Consider the following 18,755-nt stretch of genomic DNA (forward strand, 5'->3'; position numbering starts at 1 on the left):
AGTACCTTTCCTATGGCATTTGCTCTTAGTGAAAAGTGGTGATCCTTCTTTGTTTCTTCTTTTTGTTTCCTGTTGCTATCTCTTACCGATTTTTCATTTACAGTAGGATATTGGGGTGTTCTTGTCTCTGGCAACACATTTAATTTTTCATTACTTGTCCTAGAAATATATGCTCTGACTCTTATTTTAGGGAGTCAAATTCACAAATATATTTTTGGGGGGGAGGTATGTTCTCATATATAAATCACACTGTATAAATCCCACATTCCCCGACCAAGTTATATGTTGCTATTAAATTACTGCAATATCACATACATTCAAATGGTTCTGATTCTTTTATTGTCCTTGACTTCTCTAAATGCATGTGCTGCTGCATTGTTTCTTTTTTGGGGGCATAGTTTCCCAGTCAGTTTAGTACAGGTTTATATGTTGATATTCTTCAAATAACTAATGCTCTTAGAAATGATCTGGTTTGAGGGATCTTTTTGAGAATCAGATGTAGTCCAAATGCAGTTTATTCTGGAAGTCTCCTTTCCCACTGATTACTGTTTAAAATGTGGATGCAGATGCAAGCCACTTACTGTTTAATAGTCTCGTGCTAAGAAACGTCACTTCTCTTTGAACTCTTTCAGGTAGCTTTTTAGCTTCAGTTAAGTCCTCGAGCTGCCCATCAGGTGTTTGACAGACTATTTGTTTCTTAAGGCTGAGCTGCTCCCATATTGAGGTCCATGGTTGAGTGCTGCATTATAGTAACAGATCTGATGCAGTTCTTGAAGATATAACAGAATATTCTTAACGGTCTTCTGCGGAGCATTAGGCTGTTGCATCAACGAGGTGACTTGTTTATAGCAGGCAAACAAATATTTACACAACAAATTGTACTTGGACCAACAGTGCCACTTCAGGATTGGCTAGGCATGTCCTTGGGATCCACACATAGTGGGGCACCTATCTCCCAATTTCCTGTGTATCTATGAGAACACTTTTTGTAATGTCTTCCTGTTATATATTGCTTTCCTCAATGACCATCTGTGCTTCTCCGTCACTTGATCTGTTGGACCAAGTATTGTATCTGTATGAATTAGATTGTGAAAGTTTTGATGCAGGGATTCTGCAATACGTTCTCTATTAAATCAAGTCCACCTGGGCACTATATATAAATTAATAACAAACCTTCCTACGCTTGTTGAAAAAGATTTTGTGGAGAATGGGGTGTCGGGGGGGCAGAACTCTTCCGCATGGACAAGAGATGACTGATTCCTTCTGGTAAACCTGATTCATTGGTATGTGGAGTGAGACAGAGCTGAAAACATAAGATAACTAAATTAACATTCCTTTTTCATAGCTGGTGCAAATGCCAGGGAAGGATAATGGCTATCCCCACTCAGATAATTGGTGTTTTAGGGACATCTAATGCTGCTACTTTGTGGTGTGGTGAGCAGAGAAAAATATAAGCATTTGAGTCATCACTGTGGTCAGTTCAGGTTACCTGCCTTTGAAGAGCTCTTGCAGCAGGGGAGGAAAATTTTCTCTGGGATACTGATCTACTCTTGAGTCAGACTGGAGTTTCTCTGAAAGAAGTGTCTAACAAACCCGAAGTCTAAAAGTAGTGACTTAAAACCTGTGAGGTAAGGCATCCAGGACACTGCATACTAGAGGCTTATGGTGGTCCTTGGTGAACAAGGACAACATGCCTTTCTTCTGTGTGCAGTATTCTCAGCTTTAATGCATAGTGCACTGATTGTTACCACAGGCTGACTAATGCCAGTATGTATCTGCAAAACTTAACAAATACCTTATTTAGTATTGTTGGCATACAGGAGGCTCAATTGGCTGTACAGATGGTGCTTGTGTGCTGCAGCTCTTCTTTGTTACAATAGAAATGCCACCTGAGTAGTCACACCGCCACCTTGACAGGTAAGCAAGAGCGTAGGCACTGATGAAAGCCCCATGTGTAGATCAGGTCACAGTGTTTCTGGTCAGGATTTCTCTGCAGGGATGCTAAAATGACACTGTGCAATGTGGTCATGCCTAAGCTTAAGGAGTTCTGCTGTCATTCCATTGATTCAGAGCTGAAATCCCTTTGAAAAATACAAAATAGCTTCCTTAGCCCTATAAGCGGAATGTTTGGTGTGGAATCAGGTTTTTTATTGCATGGAGAGAGATATTAAAACAGAGTTTCATCTTGCCCATTTGGAGATAAATGTGTACTTAGCCTAACTACTTCCAGTGATCTGAAGAATCAAAGCCAGAATCTTTACCATACTGTTGGGGCCATTGTACCATTTGGGTTAAATATCGTGCCAAGATATTAATATGGTTCTGTCCAAAAGTGTTTTACTTTTCAAGAATAAGTGCATATCTCCTTTGGCCTCAGTTTCTTTTGCAGACTTTTTGGTTTTGTTTGTGTGGGGGGAAATAATAATCCAATAGGACTAATGTAATGAAGCAGGTATTTCTTTATATAACATTTAATAATGTGCTAGCTGTTTTAGATATGTGCACATCCCTGCCCTGGATGTGCAAAGTGAAACTTAAAGCATAATTAAACATAACAATTCTTGAAAGGATGAGAATAAAGTACAAAAGTTTCTGTTGTCTGAGTCCATTATATTGCAGTGCAGAGTCTTAAACAGTGCTGCTACTTATTTTCCTGCTCCTCGTTTTTAACATCTATCATAGTTCAGGGCAACTGCACCCATATTCCCCCTTTCTGCTCCAGCAAAGGCACCCACTCCCAGGCTTCCAGCATCCCCAGCCATCACCTCTCTCCCCCTCCTGACCAGGATTTTTCCAGGCTACACTGTTCCCTGCCTACACTGTGAATTCCCCAGCAAGTCAGACTGCCTCAGGAGGCCTGCTTTGCCTTCTTCTCAGAGACAGTAATTGCTCACAGTTATGTTACCACACAGCTCTTTCCAAGCAAGCAAATTTATTCTTAAAGTACAAGCACTACAGAGAAAACATATTAAAACAATGAAAGAACCTACATTCATGCTAATTAGCTTACCAGAGATCACTCCCAACTTCAACAAGAGTTGTAGCAGGTGATCAGTCCTTCAAACAATGAACTCCTAAGATACTTAAACGTAATTCAGTAAGGTTAGTCCAGGAAGTTGCCTTATCTGTCATCACAAATTAGGCAAGTCTTTATGTGATGTTGTGATGGTCAACAGTGTATAACTGGGTTAGGAAAAAAATTTGATACGTTCATGGAGGCTAGGTGAAGGACATAAATCCACACCATGTAGAGATGAAGCATAGGAGTTTATTACACACAGCGCTGGCGGAGTGTCACCTTGCTTATTAAGCTCAGAGACACTGTCATCAATTGATTACAATAGAATATATAGATTTTCCATGGGCGGGGGAAAGTGACGGGGTAGGCAGTTCCACACCACGGGATAGGCAGCAAGACAAGATAGCACATTAGCCAATGGTTAACAGGTTACATAATGTCTCCGCCCATGGTCTCAAGTTAGCAAGTTAACATTTAATTAATACTTTGATAAAATAAATATATATGTTGAATTCTGATTTGGGGTCCATAGGAATGGAGCAACTCCTTTGATTGTCCAACAGGTACATTCCTAGGGGTTAAAACAAAGAAACAGTGAAAGTATATGACAATAAAGATTGTCTGCTGTGTGTCTTAAGGCAAGGCATTGGTCTCTGGGAAGGGGCGGTGGAAGGATGCCATATCTTATACCAACATGTTTTTATAAACTCAAGGTTGGATCTGTGAGAAGAATGTTTCCCTACAGGAGAAACAAACACAATAGGAACAGGGATCATTTGTTCAATTTGAAACATTGGATGAAACATAATTATTCAGTTATTGCTTCAACATCTGGCATTTCTACTGACCAAGCATATCTTAGCAAAGGCAATGTTATCTTGTTTATTCTGCTTTCTCTTAGCTAATCACTATTTGCTAGGCCTCTGGTCTCTTGACCATACTCTGGATTTTGGGTCTGGAAAAGAGCAGGCACAATCCATATATCAGGTTGTTCTATAAAATGCACATGGATTTTAACCCTTCACTAGGTCTATCATTAGCTGTTAGCTCAGATAGTCAGGGATGCAACCCCCATGCTCCAAGTGTCCCTAAACCTCTGACTTCCAGAAGCTGGGACTGGACAACAGGGGATGGATAACTCAATATTGCTGTGTTCTGAAGCATCTGGCATTGGCCACTGTCAGAAGCCAGGATATTGGGCTAGATAGACCATTGGTTTGACCCAGTGTGGCAATTATGTTCTTTACATCAAGCCGTCAGTTGCCAAACATCCAAGACAGCCAACCAGCTCTAGAATGTTTTTTCTATCGGGTGTTAGTTTTTTAGCATTGTCTTCAACATTTAGAAAAACTTATTTACATAGCATCAACCATGTGCTGGATTGTCAGAAATGACCTGTTCCCTGTCTAAGCAAGCAGTGAGTAGGCACAAGGTACAAAGGATATGATACTATAAATATGATACTATAAAAATAAGAAGACTGAGCTATAGGGTTGGATGTTCTTAGTTTCATATAGTGTCGTCTATATTTTCATGGGGATAAAATCTCCTGAAGGGAGGAGTAGAGTGTTTACTCTTCTCCACTGTTCTTCAGAATTGGTCTCTTCCATTTGGACCTTTTTTTTGCCCATTGCAATTTGTTGCTTTTAATGTTATAGTGATGAATGCTGGTTTGCAACAATGAAGCATCCAGATGCAAGGGCTGCAGGTTTGTAGAAATTTTGGTGGTGCCCAGAACCTACCTCCCCAAACTCCGCCACCCACCTGCCTAAGGCTCTGGGAGGGTATTTGGGTGCTGGGTGCAGGCTCTGAGCTGCGGCAGGTGGTGGGGGTGCAGGAAGGGGTGAGGGGTGTAGGCTCTGGGAGGGAGTTTGGGTGTAGGCTCTGGGAGGGAGCCCAGAGGGCTGGGGTGCAGGCTCTGGGAAGGAGTTTGGGGCAGGAGAGGGTGTGTGGGAAGGGGGTGGGGGTGCGAGCTCTGGGATGGAGTTTGGGTGCTGGATGCAGGCTCCGGGCTAGGGCAGGGGGTGGGTGTGCAGGAGGGGCTAAGGGGTGCAGGCTCTGGGAGGGAGTTCGGGGATTGGAGGGGGTGTGGAGGGAAGGGGTGCAGGCTCTGGAATGGAGTTTGGGTTCTGTCTGTGTGCAGGCTCCGGGCTGGGGCAGGGGCTGGGGGTACAGGAGGGGATGAGGGGTGCAAGCTCTGGGCTGGGGGTGGCGGTGCAGGCTCTGGGAGGGAGTTTGGGGGTGTGGAGGGAGGGGGTGCAGGCTCTGGGAGGGAGTTTGGGTGCCGGAAGGGGGGTATGGGAAAGGTGTGGGGATGCAGGCTGTGGGAGGGAGTTTGGGGAAGGAGGGGGTGCGAAGAGAGGGGGTGCAGGCTCTGGGAGGGGGGACTGGGGGAGTGCGGCGCTTACCTGGGGCTCCTAGGCAGGGCGGGTTGGGGGTCTCCATGTGCTGCTATCCCCAGGCACTGCCCCCGCAGCTTCCCATTGTCCGCAGGGGCGCTTGGGGTGGGACACAGACCAGGGAGGGGCCGGCAGCCACGTGAAGTGAGCAGTCAGGAAGCTGCTCAGTTCCGCTGCGCTGCCAGTGGTGAGTGTGGGCCCTGGGCTGTTTTAAATGACCCAGGGGATGCGCGGGGGGGGGAGAGGGGCGCTCGGGGGCGGAAGGCGGGGCTGAGAGAGAGACCTGGCATCAGACAGTGCTGGAGCCGGGCCCATGGTGCCTGGGCACCAGGAATTATAGCTGAATTATAGCTGAAACAGGGTTATGAGCTTTAGAACAGAGCTGAAGTTTCATCTGCTTGGAAGCATACTGAAATTTTAAAGGATCTTTTTCAAATTTTTCTGTTCATCAGCCCTGCATTGGGTGTTTACCTAAGTAGTCAACTACAGATTTTCATTTGTACATGAGGGGATTTCTCCCACACTGTAATTCCTCCCCAACCCTTCCTTAAAGACTCCACAGAAGGTTAACTAATCTTCCCTTCAAGTGGCGTATGTTTCAGGGCCTTTAGATACAGCTTTGGGACATTTATTCATGGAAACTGCAAAGCAACTCGCTGCCTTCACAGTGCTGTCATTATTGGCCAGTTTTTGGAGAGTTTAGCACCTAAAATTAACCATGAGGGTAATCCAGAAAGTCACTAACTTTTTAAAACTGTCTTCCAGACCACTGATAATAGGACATAGGACATTTCACCAGGGCCAGATTAACTTTTTGTGGGCTCGGCGCCAAACATATTTGTGGGCTCCCCTGGGGAATAATTGTAAAAGGGGCCGGGGTTAAAAGCACAGTGGGGCAGGAGCTAGGGTTGGTCTCTGGAGCAAGGGAGGAGGGGCAGCTCAGTGCAGAGAGAGACAAAGAGAATGGGCTAGAACCAGGTAGATACCCGCTCTATGTGGGCAGGGGTGGGGGGGATCCTGTTTACCCCCTCCCCAGCCCTGCTGCGCTTACCCCTGACGAGCACCCCCGGTTCCAGCCCCGCGGCTCCCTCCGGCCCGGCTCCTGGTCCCGGCCGAGCGCCCCCAGCCCCGGCCCCGGCCGAGCGCCCCCAGCTCCGGCCTGTCCTGGCTCCAGCCGAGTGCCCCCGGCTTGGGCCCCACGTCTCCCTCCGGCCCGGCTCCTGGTCCTGGCCGAGTGCCCCCAGCCCCAGGCCCGGCCCCGGCTGAGCATCCCCAGCCCCGGGCCCGGCCCGGCCCCGGCCGAGCGCCCCCAGCCCCGTCCCGTCCCCAGTGACTGTCCAATTTGGCCAATGTACATGCAGAGGGGCATTGCTGGCACATGATGGCATATATAACATTGGTGGATGTGCAGGTGAATGAACCGGTGATGTTGTAGCTGATCTGGTTAGATGCTGTGATGGTGTCGCTGGTGTAGATATGTGGGCAGAGTTGACATCGAGATTTGTTGCATGGATTGGTTCCTGAGTTAGAGTTGTTATGGTGCGGTGTGTGGTTGCTGGTGAGAATATGCTTAAGGTTGGCGGGTTGTCTGTGGGCACATGCCGTCATGTGCCAGCAATGCCCCTCTGCTATGTACATTGGCCAAACTGGACAGTCACTATGTAAAAGGATAAATGGACACAAGTCAGATACCAGGAATGGCAATATACAAAAACCTGTAGGAGAACACTCACTGGCCACACAATAGCAGATGTAAAGGTAGCCATCTTACAGCAAAAAAACTTCAGGACCAGACTCCAAAGAGAAACTGCTGAGCTCCAGTTCATTTGCAAATTTGACACCATCAGATCAGGATTAAACAAAGACTGTGAATGGCTATCCAACTACAGAAGCAGTTTCTTCTTCCTTGGTGTTCACACCTCAACTGCTAGCAGAGCACCTCACCCTCCCTGATTGAACTAACCTCGTTATCTCCATACTGATTCTTGCCTGCATATTTATACCTGCCTCTGAAAATTTCCATTACATGCGTCTGTCGAAGTGGGTATTCACCCATGAAAGCTTATGCTCCAATACTTCTGTTAGTCTTAAAGGTGCCACAGGACTCTCTGTTGCTTATTATATACCTGGGGTTTGGCAAATGCCTGTTAAATGGCTTCATTACCCCTTGAATGGCTCTTTAACAATTTCAGAGTTGTGCTAATAGGTCTGGCAGGTTGGCGACTTTTTCACTTTTAACTACTAGATCCCCTCCCGAGGAAGACTCACCAGGCTGCAGCAGCCAGCAGTGGGAGCCTGCAGGAAGGGTCAGAACAGGGATAGGAAAGATGGGGGGGTGGACACTAAGACCCAGTGGTGCCCCAAATGTTCAGGTGCCCTACACAGCTGCCTGTGTTGCCTATGCCTAAGGACAGCCTTGGTTGGGATGCACAGGGGTGCAGGGTGCAGCAGGGAGGGCAGGGGGTTAGGGTGTAGGAGGGGTGCGAGATGCAGGCAGGGGGCTTGGGGCAGGGTGCAGGAGGGGTTCGAGCTCCGGCCTGGCACCACTTTCCTAAAGCAGCTCTGGGGTGGCAGTGGCACGCACCGGGGCCAGGGCAGGCTCCCTGCATGCATGCCCTGGCCCCGGCCCTGCGCCGCTTCAGGAAGTGCGGCCCCTGGGGGAGGGCGGACGGAGGGCTCTGCGTGCGCTGCCCTTGCCACGCCTCCAGGTACCTCCTCCAAAGCTCCCATTGGCCAGGGTTCCCCATTCCTGGCCAATGGGAGCTGCGGGGGGCGGTGCCTGGCGGCAAGGGCAACTCACGTGGAGCCTTTTGCCCGCCCACCCGGGGGCTGCTTCTGAGAGCGGTGCTGGGCCCGCGGCGCCACGGGGGGCAATCCCGTGGGCCGGATTTAAAGCCCTAGGGGCCGGATCCAGCCCGCGGGCCATAGTTTGCCCACCCCGACCTACACTATCCAACAACAAAGCACAGTTTTTATGGTTTTATATCTGACAAGACATTGGTCACTTGTAATGTTAATAGCCCATCTTCTTCCTTTGCAGCACTTGGATCACAACACTGTCTCGGCGTTAAATTGGATAAAAGAGACCGGTGACCAACAGTCGTCGTCGCCAACAACTAAAACTACCCAAAAGCACTACTGTGATTATGAACATCAAACTTTGTCCAAAAGAGAACAAGCTGAAGAGGAATCCTTATTTGCTGCTATACAGTGGCCAAATCCCCCTGTAGGCAAAATCCCATTTATAAGAAGCACTGATCCTGCCCACAGCAATTTTGTGATTGTGAATTCCCATGTGCGCTTCAAGGTGGGAGATCAGTTAGAGGTGTCTGTCCACATGAAGGATTTTCAAGGCAAACCAAAACAGTATGGTGGAGACTACATACAGGCGAGAATTCACTCTCCTCTACTGAAAGCTGGAGCAACGGGAAGGGTTGTAGATGATCAGAACGGGTTTTACAAAATCTTTTTCACTCTACTTTGGCCAGGGGAGGTCAGAGTATCTGTGTCTCTGGTCCACCCTAGTGAAGGGATACAAGTCCTGCAGCGCTTACGGGAAGAAAGGCCAGACAGAGTCTACTTTAAAAGCTTATTCAGGTCTGGTAGTACTTCAGAAACCACTGTATGCAATGTGTGTTTGCCTGGAGATCTTCCTGTCTGTAACTTCACAGACCTCTACACTGGTGAGCCATGGTTCTGCTACAAGCCGAGAAAACTGTCCTGTGCCAGCAGAATCAACCATGCCAAGGGAGGATATCAAAAGGGCCTTCTGACACCTTCTGAGAGTCTCTTTTTCCAAACGTATGTATGTTCATAAATATATGCATAAGCGTGCACACTATTTTTTTTAATGGTCCTTACTTAAGTTATATCTGTGTCTTTATGCTGACAAGAGATCAAGCAATAAGTTAGTTGTAATGTTGATGAAAGGTGCTGGATTGACGTTCCTGGAGATCGAAATCTTCTCTTTATTTGCAGAAACACATACCGCTTAAGCAGTAGCAGCAAAAGTTTTCCCCACGCTGCCCAGCCCACATGCTTCAGTCTTAAACTGAAGAAACTAGGAGAGAGGTAGTTGAGTCTCTGTGCCCTGAAATCAGTACTAGGCTTGTCTGCTGACACTGGAGTGTTACTGCCACCTGTGGTGGTGGTTGGTTTTATTTTTTATTTTTTGTGTATGTGATTGCGCCATTTATTTCAGTTTGTTCATAACTCTAAATATGCATTTAGTACATATCTTACACAAGAATATAGATGATCAGTGTTATTAGTTTTCATATGATACCTCACAAAGCATATTTTGTACAAAAATTATTACAGTAGTGGGTGACTACAAGGGTGGTTTCAGTCACAGTAATTTTTCCTTAGAAAATCAGCATGTTATTGCTAAATTGATTGCCTGTTGTGCTCTTCACTCCTTCTCAATCACCATGGTCTGAAATGACAGAAAATGGGTGCATGACAGCCTTCAATTATGGATTATTCCTGTAGTAGAACTGGAGGTCACTGTGTAGCATCTATGGCTCTGTCTTCCCAATACAAGAATGTGTGGGTCTCAGCCAGGAAAAGCCCATCATGGCTTAAGGACTCCATGGAATCTATGCGGTAGCTCCCCTAGTGTCTTGTACAGACATCCGATTGCTACAAGTGATGTACCCTGCTGGCTCTGTGCAAGTAAAAATAGGGTTATAAAGTAAAATCTAATATCCTAGGACTACCAAAATGTTAAATCTTTGGCTAAGTGGGATTAAGAGAGTTGTCTCAAGAAGATTAATACTTATTGATTGGAGTGCTAGAAAGTAGAGTGCGCCTTAAAAATAAAAAATGTATCACATATGCAGTGTGTGCACATGAGTTAGGAGAAACTGATGCTAAAAATGAACTTGAAATATCCAGCATTGCTTTATTACATTTATATTTTTCTTATTGTTCTTCAAGTGATGTGAATATCAAAGTGCCAATACTTCCCAGTGGCCCCGATTCAGTGACTGTAGAACCCTTAGGATTTACAGGTAAAGTGGTTTTTTGTTTGTTTGTTTTTAATATTATTGTTTTGTAAATCATAGTGAAAACAATAGAAAGGGAAACAGGCATGATTAAATAATACTGGAGACTATTTTCCCAGCTATTTGGCAAAACTATAATTTTTAAATTTATTCATTGAATACAATTAGATGGTAAAGCTCTTTTTAAAAAAACTATTTATTTAGGAAGTATTAACAGGTTTATAAATCCTTGCCATATAAATGTAGAAACTCAACAACCATTACAACAGTGAGCTTTTGTTTAAAGAGGCGTTGTCTAGGAACAGAGTCATCAGTTGATCGTACACTCTTCTCTCACAAACTGTCTCTTACTAGGGTTTGTTCCTTCTGGGGGAATTCTGCACCACTGTGCATGTGCATATTTAATGTACCGTGCATATTTTCATTTCCCCCCGCCCCCGAAAATGGTTTCTGCCAGTAAGTTGCTGCCGTTCTGCCTTTTGCCCACCAGAGGGCGCTGTGGTGCTAGAACAGAGCAGCCACTCTCTGGCCAGCTAGGGAAAAGAGAGAGCCTGCAGTGCCTTCTTCATAGCACCTGTTGGGCCAGATCAGGAGATGGGGGATATGGAGACAGACAGCGTGGAGCTGCTGGGGGTCACGGACAGGGGCTCATAAGGTCTAATGGGGGAGGACAGACTGGGGCACCTCCTGTGGGGCTGAAGCCCCAAGACCTCCCTTCCTGCGGGCAGAAGCTCCCCCAAACAGGCTGGTAGGCAGAGAATGGGGAAGTTGGGGGGACGGAGGGCTCGGCGAGCTGCACTATAACTGTAAAAGAGCTGCATGCGGCTCATGAGCCACAGTTTGGCCACCCCGAAATACGTCCCTGCACAGCTCCCATTGACTTCAGTTGCAAATACTCAGACTCAGGGTCTCAAGCTGGGCACTAGAAAATGAGGAACACACAGTTAGTGACCATCTGTGAAAAATTTGGTTTAGGTGATATGATGAGCATCAAATTGGACCTTTGTGGCAAAGGCAGGGTTAGAAGCCTCCAGGGCAGGGATAAAACTGACTCAATCATGAAACCATCCTTCTCTTCCTGCAATTCCTTGCTTCATTCGCTGTGCATCTTCCAACTTCTGCAATGAATGAAGGAAATGTCACGCTGTCTGGAGTGGCTCACGACTGTGAGTGCCAACCTCAGGGCAGACTGTCAAGAGGCAGGGCAAAACCCCCAGTCTGGTTGTATGTTCTATAATTAGATTTTGCCAACCCATTAACAAGTATGAACTCCTAAAGCAGTATAACAGTCTTACCATGGTGTCACAGACAGTCCCCTTGGGCATTCCAGTCTATCTTGGCACCCAGGCAAGCTGGAATTTTGTGATAGATGGTCGCTTACACTAAAAATCAAATCAGTAATCTGATTACTCCTAGTCCCAAAGAACCAGTCGTTTACCCCAGCTCAGCTGTATTTAGATTGCAAACCAAGGACAGCACTTGTAGCCACCCCTGTAATAAACTCACTAAAGGCTTATTACTAGGGAAAATCATATGAGAGTTATTTACAAGATTCAAGTAGATTAACTCATTTGTCTGTGTGTAAGTTTATCTTAGATTTCAAAAGATAATAGAAACTTCTCTAATAAGTAACTCTGTGTCCTTTTGGGCTAATCCAAGCTAAACAGTTGGGGACTCCTTGCTTATGCTTAGAAATCCTCACCCTCAGAGTTCAAGTAGCATAGGAATAACAATTTCTCCTTAACAGGCATTTTTATTTCCTTCCTCCAGCATTCAAACTGTGATGGGATGTGGGCTTGTGCATGTACCCTCTTCAGGGGTGTGGGGAAGCAATCTACAAAGTCTTTTGTCCACAATGGTTTGTCTGATGTCTGTAGACCATCTTTTGTCAGGGAGAAGATAACATCTCTTGTGGTGAACTAGCATTTCAAACTTGGTAATGCTTCTCCTTGGACTAATTTTCCAATCTGAGGCTATGTCTACACTATGCAGCTTTTAGTGACATGGCTGTACCGCTACAGCCGTGCCGCTAAAAGGTGCGCAGTATAGCTGCTGTTTGTCGGCAGGAGAGCGCTCTCCTGACAACAACAAAAATTCCACCCCCAATGAGCAGCAGCAGCTTTGATGGCAGGAGAGCGCTCTTGCTGACAAAGCGCTCTTCACACCGGCGCTGTTTGTGAGTAACACTTTTGTTGTTTGGGGGGGTGTTTAACACCCCGAACAACAAAAGTTTTGCCGACGAAGTTCCGGTATAGACAAAGCCTTAGCAAACATTTTTATGGTTATAGAGCCAACATTTAAATGTTACTTTATAATGTGCAGATATTACAATTAATTGTAATACATGCAGCATCCTACAAGGATTCCATGAAGTCTAAACACATTCTTATAACTCTATCTATTTTAATAACACTCACACACAGGTAAGCCAGATTGGTTTCCAGATATATGTTTGTCAGTATTCAATGAGGCCTAGGGGCCTAGATATGAGCTGGCACCTGGTCTGCCAGCATCATACAGGGATCCTACAGACAACATCTTCCTTCACTACACAACCTTTATTCATCTGGAAGTATAGTTCATCTTGTGTGCTGACTCAGGCAGGGGTCCTGTGGAAAGAATACTATGTGATCATGTAATTAAAGACTGCAACGTAATATATACGCACATAAGGGCTGAATTAAGGTTGCCCTTGCAACTTTAATGTTAGTATTTCCTAACTTTTGAGTGCTTGACTTCACAACTTTAATGTTGTTTTAACAGTTTTTATATGTAACTTCCTAGTTTTTTGGAAAAAGCAAACTGAAAAAACAGTACTATCATGTGGCATAATATTGACACCCTCTTGGGTCTTCAGGTTTGGAACCTTATGTTCACTTCACAAGTGACCTCTGCCACTTAAACTAATGGAGTAACTGACAGCAATATTAGGTTGTCATCCTTTATATGGGCAAGCCACAAAGGTGCTTTGGGGCGAAAGGCAATTGGAATGAATTTGTGATCCAATCTGAGACCTCATGTACCAGGTTGCAGCACCTCTCAAATTTGGTGCGGGTGGGACAGTAATCTGGGCCCCCTCTTTAGCTGTGACCCTGCCAGCCAGTAATGGGGGATGAGAGAGAGAATTTGCCCAGTGGGTTTCACAGGTGTTTGCTGACAGCAGAGAAATGGTGAGACGGGGAATCTTCTGTTCCATTCCACTCTGGAGGGGAGTGTGCTGTAGTGGGCCCAGACCTTTCTGCCCTTGTTCCCCCCTCCAACCTTGACCCTGTTTGCTCCTGTTCCCTTCAGTCTCTCCTTCCCCATCCCAGCAGCTCCTTGTCCCAGTCTCCCCATCCATTTTGTATTTGAGTTAGGCTGCTTCCTTCTCTGTGCTAACTGGGAGCCAGCAGGGGGACCTCTGAGAACACAGGAGAGACAGGTTCCCTGCCCTCCGTTCTGATGCTTGGTACCACAGCAACACACGACAGCTGGGAGGAGCAATTGCAGCTCCATCCCTACAGCGCCAGGATGGGGCTTGCTCAGCGAGGAATGGTATCTTGGGAGAATGTAGCTGCCAAATTCAAACAAGTCTCTACTGCACATGTGCAAATTTGAGATTTTTCAAAGGCTTATAACTTGGCCAGTTTTGGCCTGATAATTTTTAATGGCACATCTCTGACAAAGGTAACCCCCCTCATCCAGATTTCAGTTCCTTTCTCTAAAGCATGGAGATTCTAGAGCCTATCAACTAAATGGTTGTAAGATTTTTTTCTTTTTTTAAACATGGGGGAAACTATATATTCTTCCCTAATCTTGGTCTCAGAAACAGCTGAACCATTTTTGCTGAAATATATAAAAAAAAAATCCAGCCTCAGGCAGACAGCTTGCATGGGACATTTCATCCTGAACCGTTAAAGGATGGCAAAGTTACAAGCAACTTACGATGGGGTCTTATAATGTGAAGTATGCTTAAGTAACCTTAACTGTAGTTGAAGCTGGTAGGGATGCCTATATCTGTCTTTTGTTGCAGAAGGAGGTAAAAAAAAGTGTTAGATTGGGGTGTTTGCTTTGTCATGCTACTTGCATTAGGATAAGGGTTGATGCTTTTGCTCGGTTGGATATACTTCCATGAAAATTACAGAGATTATTTTTGTAATTGTGTATTAATCTGGAATAATTTTCCTCTTCCAGAATCAGCCAATCTGGACAGATCTCAGGGCCCAGCTGTTTTCCCTTTGGGTTACTATTACCATGACAAGTGGAGGCCAAGAACAAGTTGGATCCGACATTTTAACAAGACAGCTGATATTAGTGAATGCTTACAAGGAAAAGTAGTCCACTTCTTTGGTGATTCTACAATAAGACAGTGGTTTGAATATCTGACCACATTTGTTCCAGGTAATTTATTTTTTTGCTTTGTGCAGATTGCTTTCAAAAAGTCTTTACGTCTCTTACTCCATAGTGATTTTATATCCTAATATCAAAATAATGGAAGAAATAAAGAAGGATGGATGGCAAATGGATTTTCAATAAATAGCCATTGACAGGAAGAGTCACCCAAATTCCTTAGTAAAGATTGGAAATATATGGGGGCAAATCCCAGTGAACAAATATATATGCAATACACCCTCAAAACTGGCACCGTGGAGTGTGTTCTGCTTACGTCAATCAAGACCTTTCTATTATTTTGAGATAAGTGAGCATGTTAATATACAACCGCCAGGGCGCATGATGTAGTTTATATAAGACATGTTTCAGAGTAGTAGCCGTGTTAGTCTGTATCCGCAAAAAGAACAGGAGTACTTGTGGCACCTTAGAGACTAACAAATTTATTTGAGCATAAGCTTTTGTGGGCTACAGCCCACTTCATCAGATGCATAGAATGGAACATCTAGTAAGAAATATATATACGTATACATGGTAGCAATTGCAATGTCCCAGTAATACAGAGATGGGCAAACTACAGCCTGTGGACTGGATCCTGCCTGGTCCCTGAGCTCCTGGCCAGAGAGGCTAGCTCCTGGCTCCTCCCCTGCTGCCTCCCCTCTCCCCCGCAGAGCTACACCCCCACACGGGCAGTGCTCTGGGCGCGGCAGCCAGACATGTTGCTTTGCATGCTCTGCTCGGCATGGTAAGTGGGCTGGAGCCAGGGGGTTGTATAAGGGGCAGGGGACCCGGGGGGGGCAGTCAGGGAGCAGGGGGCGGTTGAATGCGGGGGAGGTTCTGGGGCGGGGGGTAGTCAGGGAACGGGGAGGTTGGATAGGCGGAGGATTCCAGGGGGCCTGTCAGGGGGCGGGGCGGTGGTGTGGATGGGGTTGGGGCAGTCAGGGGAAAGGGTTGGATAGGGGGTGGGGCCCCAGGGGGCAGTTAGGGACAGGGGGTCCCAGGAAGGGATAGTTAGGAGACAAGGGTTGGATGGGTCGGGGATTCTGAGGGGGGCAGTCAGGGGGTGGGAAGTAGGACGGGGCGGATAGGGGGCGGGGGCCAGGCTGTTTGGGGAGGCACAGCCTTCCCTACCCGGCCCTCCATCCAGTTTTGCAACCCCAGTGTGGCCCTCAGGCCAAAAAGTTTGCCCACCCCTGCAGTAATGTAACTTTTTCGATTATTGTTGGTCAGTGTTGGACTCTTTCTTTTTTCATTTCACTCAGAATTTTGACCGTCCTTCTTAGATGGCATAATTTAGTAGCCAGTAATTGAATTAACCATCATAACTGCATAAAGGAATCAATTTTATTTAGATAAAGGGTGAAAATCATTTTAATACAGTTGACTTAGCTTCTGAAGTGCTAATTAAATTAAATGGAGGTTAAAAGGTGTCAGAGAAGGCTTTCTGCTGGCACTTTATGCGGTGGGGTATTTATGATGGAAAGAATCTGCTCAGAAAATCCCTTTATTTATAAGGTGGTGGGGGGGAAAATAATTTATCTGAAGTTAATCAAAGATTTTGCTTTTTGCATTTCAGCTTTAGAGAGATGCCAATCTTAGTGGGTATATGTTTCAGTGCTCAGGTAGCAAACATTGGAGTTTTTTAACTGCATTTAGTATTCTATTCAAACACTCTTTTCTAGAAGAACTTTCATACTGTCCAAATGATTTATGGATAGTAAAAGATGGCAGGAGAGGAAATCTTTATACTTCTTGTGTTTCAGATCTAGTGGAATTTAACCTTGGGAGTCCTAAAAACGTAGGTCCTTTTATGTCCGTGGACCTGAAGCACAATGTCCTGCTGAAGTTCCGCTGTCATGGGCCACCCATTCGCTTTACCACTGTCTTCAGTAGCGAGCTACGCTACATTGCCAATGAGCTAAATGGCATTGTAGGCGGAAGAAACACTGTGATAGCCATAACCATATGGTCCCACTTCAGCACCTTCCCTGTGGAGGTGTACATCCGAAGACTGAGGAACATTCGCAGGTCCATCGTTCTACTGCTGGATCGCAGCCCCAAAACTCTGGTGGTCATCAGAACAGCCAATGTTCAGGAGCTTGGGCCAGAAGTGAGTCTCTTCAACAGTGACTGGTATTCCTTTCAGCTTGACACAATCATGAGGAAGATGTTCTCAGGAATTGCTGTGTTCTTTGTGGATGCCTGGGAGATGTCTCTGGCCCATTACTTGCCACACAACTTGCATCCACAGGACGTCATTATTAAGAATCAGATAGATGCATTCCTGTCTTTTGTTTGTCCTTTAGAAACTTAGCACAATCAGTGGAGAGGAGCCTCATGACATATATATCGTGTTTTGCTGTAGCATAACCAAATCATTCTCTGTCAGAGCTATAAAATGAAACTACAGGCAAACTGTATGGTTACTGTTCCCACATGTGATCTCAGTTGCTTGGCCATGGAGACAGATGACTATGAGTGGCAGTAAGTTGGAATGGACTAATTCTGACCACTTTTATATCTTCCTGTAGGGATGGTTCCTCTTGACCTTGTAATTTGTCTCAGATTACTAGGGTGCTCCTTAAATCAAAACTACAAGACTCACTACAGAAGTACTTAAATAATTAGCTTTATTAATTGTCTGCACTGCATGAATATTCATACAGCACTGATTCAGTTCCCAAAGTCCTTTCTCACCATCCAGAGTACTGTGTGAAACCTGGGAAGGATTGTTTGGGAACAGCCTTTCTTTGGTTGTTCCAAAGTTGTTTTGGGTATCTAGAACAACCAAATATGTTTCATATTGTGCTTCTTTGATTGAAGTAACCTGGGGATACCTTTTCCAAAGTCCTAATCAGGAATCTAAAGGGGATGTCCTAAAGCCACTGGATCAGTCCAGGAAGCACAACCTAAAAAGCTTGCAGAATTATCAGAATATCTATTGGATGTGTCGGCATTGATACAGCATATTAATCAACCATCCACAATGTTTACAGAATGGCTTCTAAATAATACAAATAGCCAGCACCAGTAGTAGGTAGTTTCTTCAGCAGCAGCAGCAACATTGCAATAACTCATTGGAAGTTTGATATTAAAATGTTTGTTTTCCCCTCTTGTCATGTGCTCACTCTGTTTTACTATTTCATAGCTTCTTATGAGACCTGGGTTTCTGTTTATATTAAAGTATATATTTGTTTTGAGGGGGAGGAACACACAGAATTACATGGACTTCACAAACAGATAAGGTGGGGGAGAGAGTCAAATGTTGAGCCTATAATTCTTGACAGTGTCACTATAAATTCTTGCTCTGTCTGATCTTTGTTCTTCCACTTTTATGTTGGGCATTCTTTGCACCATTTTCGTAGCTGCCAAATCTGCCAGCTATATAGGGTACAAAATACCTTCAGTGTTGCCCTGTGTACAGATACTTGGTAAATCCCTCCTGAATTTCCAGTGTTACAGCTGACAATTTATTGCTGAGTGGCACTTTTAGAGAAGGGGTTAATAGATTTGCACATTGTGCTTCCTGTTTTGATCAGACCTGGTTACAGTGCAAGTCCCACTTTGATTTATTGGCTTGATGAAGTTCAAATCCCAGATTAAACACTAGCAATGAGATCTTCAGAACTCTGCTCCCATTGAAACCAATGGAAATTCTACCATTGACTTCAGTGGGAACAGAGCATTGCCATCTTTCTCTTTCTGTAGTCCTTCTCTGCCACAGTCTTGCTCCCCTGTCGCTCTGCATCAGGTGTGAGCAGAGTCCTAAATGGCATGTCCCCATCAGTGCATGTGCAACATGTCTGCAATGAGAGCATGCCCATGAATATACTGGAATGAGTCACACACGCAGCTGTGTTCTACTTGCTCCTCATCAAAAACCATAGAAAGGTAGGAGAAGATTCAGCTTTAGAGTTTGAGATGTGAAACTAGGTTGGCACTCATTGGCCTCTAAACCCTATA

The 18,755-nt window shown here is 45.4% G+C and overlaps 1 protein-coding gene across 16 annotated transcripts in view; it reads left to right on the forward strand.

The window, feature by feature from the left end:
* Positions 1–18,755, forward strand: part of NXPE3 (neurexophilin and PC-esterase domain family member 3) — a 70,198-nt gene that overhangs the window by 6,985 nt on the left and 44,458 nt on the right. For 9 of the 16 annotated variants that reach the window (XM_065573956.1, XM_065573990.1, XM_065573973.1 and 6 more), the window contains 4 exons: positions 8,459–9,219; positions 10,357–10,430; positions 14,598–14,804; positions 16,556–17,907. In XM_065573956.1, coding sequence (XP_065430028.1) covers positions 8,459–9,219; positions 10,357–10,430; positions 14,598–14,804; positions 16,556–17,106 — 1,593 coding nt within the window. In that variant the 3' untranslated portion in view covers positions 17,107–17,907. Of the gene's footprint in view, positions 1–8,458; positions 9,220–10,356; positions 10,431–14,597; positions 14,805–16,555; positions 17,908–18,755 lie in introns of those variants that run through there. The other 7 variants (XM_042853398.2, XM_065573899.1, XM_065573896.1 and 4 more) reach the window with 1 other exon arrangement.

This window comes from Chrysemys picta, chromosome 1 (assembly GCF_011386835.1).
Source record: "Chrysemys picta bellii isolate R12L10 chromosome 1, ASM1138683v2, whole genome shotgun sequence".
Lineage (NCBI taxonomy): Eukaryota > Metazoa > Chordata > Testudines > Emydidae > Chrysemys > Chrysemys picta.